This window comes from Pyxicephalus adspersus, chromosome 9 (genome assembly GCF_032062135.1).
Source record: "Pyxicephalus adspersus chromosome 9, UCB_Pads_2.0, whole genome shotgun sequence".
NCBI lineage: Eukaryota > Metazoa > Chordata > Amphibia > Anura > Pyxicephalidae > Pyxicephalus > Pyxicephalus adspersus.
Window position 1 is genome coordinate 52557674 of NC_092866.1, and position 7910 is coordinate 52565583.

The 7910-nt window shown below is 38.2% G+C and overlaps 1 protein-coding gene across 42 annotated transcripts in view; it reads right to left on the minus strand.

Annotated features, from left to right (window-relative positions):
- MADD (MAP kinase activating death domain) overlaps positions 1-7910 on the minus strand; it is an 84737-nt gene that overhangs the window by 40960 nt on the left and 35867 nt on the right. For 29 of the 42 annotated variants that reach the window (XM_072421956.1, XM_072421976.1, XM_072421974.1 and 26 more), the window contains exons 8-13: positions 6957-7013; positions 5481-5653; positions 2185-2420; positions 1937-2093; positions 1262-1365; positions 966-1159 (exon numbers count right to left, since the gene is read on the minus strand). In XM_072421956.1, the coding sequence (XP_072278057.1) occupies positions 966-1159; positions 1262-1365; positions 1937-2093; positions 2185-2420; positions 5481-5653; positions 6957-7013 (921 nt within the window). The remainder of the gene's footprint in view (positions 1-965; positions 1160-1261; positions 1366-1936; positions 2094-2184; positions 2421-5480; positions 5654-6956; positions 7014-7910) is intronic. The other 13 variants (XM_072421989.1, XM_072421982.1, XM_072421986.1 and 10 more) reach the window with 1 other exon arrangement.

A 7910-nucleotide genomic window follows, 5' to 3' on the forward strand; every position in this document is an offset into this window, starting at 1 on the left:
GTGTGATTGATGGTCCAGAGATTCGGCAGCTCATCAAAGATAAACATTTCATCAGGACAATGTCAGAAGTCGAAAAGAATGCTTGGTTATCATTCAAAGCCATTGTCAAGGACTTTCTTGGTAACACATGAGCAAATAATTACACAGAAATTGTCCAGAAACTCTTGGAGAGTTACAAAATGCTCAGATGCAATATGAGCATCAAGGTGCATTTTCTGCATAGCCATCTTTCTAACTTCCCGGAAAACCTTGGTGCAGTCAGTGATGAGCAGGGTGAACGATCCCACTAAAATTTGAAGATCATGGAAGGTTGGTATCAGGGTAGATGGGATGAACATATGATGGCTGACTATTGTTGGAGCATCCAGCGTGATTGTCCTAACACTGAACACTCCAGGAAAAGCTATAAGCGTAAATTTTTACCATAACTGATTACCCGATAAATTTTCAAATGTTTTACTGTAAATAAATGTCATAGAGTAACAATACTTCCTTTGTATGAACAAAAAAAATTGAAATAAACGGTACATTCAAATTATTATTATTTCATTATTTTTTCATTGTATGTAAAATTTGTATGTTTTGTGACAAAAATGGAGGGTATCCTGTATCGTAAAAGCTGGATGTGATAGCCAAAAACTGGGGTCATTTCTGGACTCACCACGCAAAAATTAGTAAAAAACAAGTGTAAGATCTAACGCAACAAAAAATGCGTTCCCCAGTGTTATCCCACCTTGCTCTGGGAAGTAAAAAAAAAAAAATTTGGATTTACCACTATAAACAAAAGGTCTTCCCATAAACATTAGAAAATGATCATTTATATAAAGCATCAGTTCCTCCCAAAAAAGGGAGCCCTTAAAAGACTGATAACCATGTTATCTCTAGAGGAACCTCTATATGCATAGGTCAATGGCAGAAACTATCGACAACAAGGTACAGTGATATAACAATCCGAATGAGCTTACCGTGTTGGCTCCATGAATAACAGTACTTGGACTGCTGCTAGCTGTGGTGCTGGAGCCTGAACGTGGCTGGTTATTGTCTGGGGAGTTTTCACTGTCAGGAGCAGTTTCCTCTACCTGTCCTGAATACTCCTGGAAGTCATCAAACTCCACCTCACTCGCATCTCCCAGGGCTGCATGTGTCAGAGGATCCACGTCTACAGAGGACACAAAGAACACAAAAATTACCAATAGCTAAAAAGCTTTATTTGATGAAGAAACCAATAAGCAAATATATATTCACTCATTGGAATACTCACTAGGTGTGTCCCCATTGATGTCGCACTTCATCATTTCACTGACAAAGTCACCGAGAGAAGAGTATGAAGAGCTGGAGTCATCATATTCCACACTGTCACTGCCACTGCAAAATTAAAACAACTCTTACTATAGACATGCATGCAGTGGCAAAGTAACAGTGAAGTGTTTCATGCATCTTATAGCGAGAACTGTAAAAATATATCTTGATGATATTACAGGGTTTTAGTAATGACCTAAGATGGAATCTAGGTGAGACAGAGGCAATGATAGGCTACTACTAGCAAAGGGGCCAAATGCTGTACCTTACACAGATACTAGCCTAGGCTAGGAGCTGGAAGTGCTAGGGAAGATACATTTGACTTTACCAGAGGGAATACTCTTCCAAGTATATGAGCAGAGTTGAAAACTCAACCTTTGGATATAAAACAGCAAAGGATTCCTTCCTTTCATTCATTCATTCATTCATTCATTCATTCATTCCTTCCTATTAGGGAAGCCCTAGATCAGCATACTTGTTATGATTATCCAGAAATATACTTTACTTAAAACAGCAACTGTGTTTGAATAGTAACCATACAATAAAGAGGCACTACACAGTACACTCCCTGTAAGTGACAAAATGAACACAACAAAGAAATAACAACCACAAAGGGGAAAGACAAAATAAAGCCGACCTGTCATCAGTCGGCTCTGAGTCACTATCTCTTTCTATAGGGACACTGAGTGCTTCCGCCAGCTGGGAGTTTGCATCATATACACGATAATGGATGGGTTGCAGCTGGTGGGCATACCACTTTGGCTTATCTCCAATAGAAGCTGGGTCAAACATATCTGCAAGGAAAAAGATACAATGAGAGAGGCTGTATTTGAAACAGGAGAACATGAACTGAAAACCAGCTGACAGAAGAGCTAAGTTTCTTACTGTTGTGTATCCTCTGAAAGGCAAAATTAGTGGGGTTCAGGGACCATTCAGCAAAAAACTCCACAGCCTGCGTTTTGGACAGCTTCTCAGAAAAGGAAGTAGCCTTAGGACGTGATGCAAGGAAGGAAGAAGACTGGAAAGCCACTACGGGCCGGGGAAACAGACGCAGAGTCCGAGTGTGCATCTGGAAACCATGCAACATGTTGGGAGAGTTGAAGAAACGGACCATGGCAACCCTGCCGCCAAATAAAAAAAGAAGGGTGATTAGGACAAAGAAAGTAATTACTTGTACAATAATACATTATTCAGGTTAAGCCAAATATAGACTTTCAAAGGTTTTTCAAAATGATGTGAAAGAAACCCCCCTCTATACTATTTTTTTTCCAAAGGAGTAGTGAAGAATGAACAACACGTCAGTTTTTTTTTGCCATCTATGTCTGATTTCTCTATTTCCTGTCCTGTAGACTCAGTGGGAAGCGATAACACACTATGGCCCTGATTTAATAAAGTTCTCCAAGGGTGGGGAGAATACACTTTCATCAGTGAAGCTGGATGATGCAGCAAATCTGGAATGGATCTGGTCCAGGATTGAAAACATTTGCTAACAAATAGCTAATGACTTTTAGGAAATCAATTCCAGGTTTGCTGGATTACCCAGCTTCATTGATGTAAGTGTATTTTCTCCAGCCTTGGAGAACTTTAATAAATCAAATAAATAAAAGTAATGGGATTGGCTCATTAACTACTGATTTAGTTATTTTTCAACACTGATTTTAAACAGAAAACCAGCTGTACACAGATCACAAAATCAGATTATTAAAAAGATATAAAAAGAAAAATTGCTTTGTCTTCTTACATAATTTCTAATATTCTGCTATACATTCCGATCAGAATCTGCTAGCACTGGGCCTCTATCAAAGCTTTGAATTTTCATTTAAATTTTGAAAAATCTTCTGGGAGCTTCCTGTGTGTCATTAAATAATATGTGGCAGTAATCAATCCAAGGCACATACATAAAATTAGCTACCTTGATTGCACACCATATTGGAGTACTTACAGCTCTAATTAAACTAACTCTGGTAAATAACATTCAAGTGAATTTCCCAAAAAAAATTTTTTTTTTCTGAAAAGATAGAAGCATACTGCCTCTTACTGCTGCCTGTATCCTTCTCAGGTAGATTCCCCCAACTTCCTCTCCTTATAATAGAAGTTATTGGTACAGGCGACAGGAACTTTCTGAATTGGAAAGAGAAATACCCCAAACGGATGACAGGAAGAAAAATGACTGGCATGTTTGCCCTTTAAAAATGTTAAATCCAACTTCAAATGATAAATATTTGCGGAAACTATAATGATATATAAGCAGCCTATTCTGTAATACTCACCTTCTTTCTGGTTGCTGCCCTCCATCCCAGCTCACAGATTAATCACTGGTCCAGTCTAAATCGCACCAGGTAGTTTTTTCTCCTTTTGATAATAACCCTAAATCATTTGGTGGTTTTAACCATACAAAGTGATATTTTGTGTAAAAGATTTGAATGTCCTGATTTTATAAAGGTCTGTTTTCAGGTTTATTTTCCTACCTATCTTGAGAGTTCCTTACATTTACTTGGTCTTACTTTGGTCTACTAAGAACACAAATAATAAATATTTTTATCTGTCTGCAGTCACATGCGTCTTCCTAACCAACATCAAGAAGACAGAAATAACACTGCATATCCAAAAAGGCATAACAAGCCAAAATCAAACTTGTGATCATGTTTTTATTTCTAATAGACTGAAGAGAGGGGAGATTGAGCATTGAGGCTGCATTGCAATTCAGATATGTTTTAGCTTGAATTAACAGGAAAGTCAGTGCTCGCATACAGCAGACACCCCAGTCTGGTGATCCCAAGACTCTGCAACCTCAATGCAGCAAGCAACCACTTTGTTATTTGTTATGCTTATTATTCCCTTTTTATTATTTGTTTTGATATTCAACTGATCTTGTATAAAGAATTTACTGAAATATCAGAGCACACATGTAGAAGCACCCATCTGTAAAGTGACTGTGAAAGTAGTGACATCAGCAGTCTAATGCAATGTGTCTCCCATTTATTACTCCTGAAGCCTGTACCCAGTCCACAACAACTATCATGTTCAAAGTTGCAGTCTCTGACCATCTCTTCTAGCACACCTGCAGCCTTTGACCATCACATGCCAGTGACCCCTCTACTGCTATAATGATTCTTTTTTTTAATTTTGGCATAGTAGAAAAGTAATGAATAGTGAACCCATTCTATCTTTTCTGAGACATTTACTGGATCCTAAATAGGTGGAATCAGCTTTAGGACCCACCAACCAGAAGGAACTGTCAAGCATCAAGACAGAAATAATGGTTGTCCAACAGCTGTCTACAGCATGCAACTAAATCAGAACAGAGAGTAAGGGAATGTTACCGGTAACAAAAAAAAATAATTTCTGTGTGTTTATATATAAGTACATTTGGCTGTTTTGCTCAGAAGCACTGCAAAGCATCTGAATAAAAACATTCTATTTAATTTTTTTTTATTGCACGCTTTGCATAACAGCCTGAAGAATGTAGGAATCACTTTTAAAAGGCCACTGTCACAAGCCCTACTAGACCCCAATTTACTTAAAGAACAAAGCAGTTTGAATCGAAATTAGGATAATTGGTGCATATAAGCTTCCTGTTAGTAAAGATAATAGTAGTAAATAACTACAAGATCTGTGCAGTAACGTCCAGTACGGATGCAGTAATGTGGACAGATAGTATATATAGGATAGTTTACTGCTACAAAGCATAATCTGAAGCTGCAATGATTGTAATAGTAGCACAGAACTGACCAGTGTTTGGCAAACACTCTAAATTGTATTACTTTGTATTAGTAAACTTAGTTCATTGAATTGAATGGTAACTTTATTTATTTGCCATGTTATCTGTTCTGTTTCCATGGTACGCTATTCACAATAATTATAGACACTTTGCCTAACTATATAATAAGAATTTCATTTCTAATTATTATATCTTCAATCTTTCATCCCAAAGTCTCTGTAATCCCCTGAGGAAGCCTTATGGCGAAACGCATCGTGACAGTGTCACTTTTTTACTTTGTGTACTTATTTACTGAACCATTCTTTGCGCTGTATACGTCCAGTTGAGCTCTGTTGAGAGATTATATTGTTTGATACACTGTTTGATCACAAATATATTGAAAACTGCCATAAAAACCTTCGCTTTCTTTCTGCTTCAAACACTCTAAAAGCTTTAAACACAATGGTATGAGCCACCTTACCGTGTCGCCACATCTACAGAGTCAACATCATTTCCATAAATAAGGGGATTGAACTCCGTGGAAGGGGTACCCTGGGCATCACTGTGGGGTCGGAGCATGGAGGTTTCTGAGCTCCCATGGAATCTGTCTAGGTTTAGGATAGGCTGAGTGTTCAGGCTCATACTAGCCAGGGCCTGCACAGGTGAAAAAAGACACATTAGAATGACCTAAATAAACAAGCAAATAAAATTTTCCAATAATAAATTAGGAGGAAATATGGAAGGTAAAAGGTCAGCTGATACTTATATTTGTGGTCATACATACATACAGCTGCTGCAAAAACGTGGTGCCAGTATACATATCTGTTTGTCCTGCTTGTGCCACTGTGGTCCAGCAGGAGTACAAAACTTTCAAAGGGTAAAGAGCACCTCATCTTTGTATTTCCTGAACTGCTTCCAGATTGTAGATCTGTTGGCTCTGTTCTTCTATACATAGACCCTGTTCATAGGGCTATGTATAGAGGACTTAGTCTACGTACACACGTTAGAGGATTCTCGTCTGGTAATCGCATCAGGGTTATCAGATGAGAATCAGGCTTGTGAACAATGTTCATCGTCTGGACGGCAGTCCTGACGGATTTAAGGACGACAAACGAGGAATGATTGTAACAAAATTGAAGGGGAGAGAGCGCAGCAGTGTGCCGCTCGCTCTATCATTCTCCCCCTCCCCTCTCCACAGAGCAGAACGGTGCTGTATGTGCAGCACTCATTCATGCATCATGCATCGTGAAAGATCCTTGCCAACGACAATTATTGCACATGTGTACCCAGCCTTTCTGATCAACATTTGTTTGCATAACAACAGGATAGTATGAATAATCTGATTGTTAAAGGGCCACATCTGACTGTATAACTAGTCTGCTATTATCCCTACCCAATGTTGCTAACCCAGATTTTAGTTTACAGATTTGGCCAAACATATCTATGCCAAATACTGCTAAATGTGTGTCTGAATCGGCTCATGCGTTCCAATTCTCGAAGTGAGACCAGTTTTACATTATGTTGATATCAAATTTAAATGGTAACAGGTCATCTTTAAATTGAGCATATCAATTTATTTATAATGTGCCAGCCCTAACATAACAAATGTATAAGCAGCTAAAAAAACATTTTACAATAGGCCCAATAATTTTAGATGTGCTAGAAACACAGAAGCACAGAAAATGAAAGGGAAAGGTGCAAACATTTGGACAGGATTATAATCTCTACTGAACTGTGCCCAGGATTAGCTGATGCAGATAAGCCTCTGGAACAAAACCACAAGTCAATAAACCTTAGATGCTGATCTGATTAAATGGCATATTCTGATCTAGGTTTACTGGGTACAGGAAGGAGCTGTTTTGTGGCTACAGGGAACACCAACATACAATGGGGTCAGCGGCTGTTGTATCTACATAGAAAACCTTAGAACAAAATAGAAAGAAAGAATGAAAAGAACCTTGTTATCGGAGGCGAGAAGGCGCTGTTGCGTGATCACGGACATGCTGTGCAGACACTGAGAGGACATCACATTACAACACCAGCGGCCAATCAGAGACAAGACGGACACATGAGCACAGAAGAGACAGGATGGAGGGAAATAAATTACCAATCACAGAGCACGGATGAGAAAATGGAGAGCATGTTTGTTTGTAATTGAAAATAGAAAAGTAAGTACCCACTGCAGCAGAGAAAACAAAATACATTAAATAACATATTGACCTGCAGCACAAAAAATACCAGCAGCACTACAACTGGATCTAGGCTGTCAGATCCACTTGTAGGAAGCAGCTTTATGATAAATGCTGGGGTTGCCAGCTCTATCACAAACACAAAGCACAAAACAAAAATCAAGAAATAGAAAAGAAGCAAAATAAAAAGAAAAAGACAGATGGAAAGTGCAAGGGAGAGAGAAGGACAATGGAGAATAGAGGAAAGCGAGAAAGAATACAGCTTTGCGGGGTGGGGGTGGAAGAAACCCAAGAGGGAAGACAAGAGAAAAAAAAAGATAACAAAATAAAAGAATGCAGATAGAGAGAACAAGATAGAAAAAGAAAAAATAAATAAAATATGAAAAATATATATATGCTTATAGAAAATAAACTGAAAATGAGCCAAAACAAAGAAAATAGAGCGTTACAATGTAAAAGAGAAAGTGCCTATGAAGAGTTAAGTTTGTAACTAAACCCAAAACCAAAAAAAGTCTTTTCCAGCTTGCCAGTGCTTAGATGTGGTGACTGCAATAATTCCTTTTTTTTGATTATCACTTTTTAGTCTTGTGAATTACATACATCCTGTCTTAGGGTGATATCATATTATGAATGGAGTTACGTTTGTGGTACTAGGATATTATCCAGATAGGTTGGACTACAAACACATCTTCCTATCTTTACCCCAAATAAATGGAAGGTGG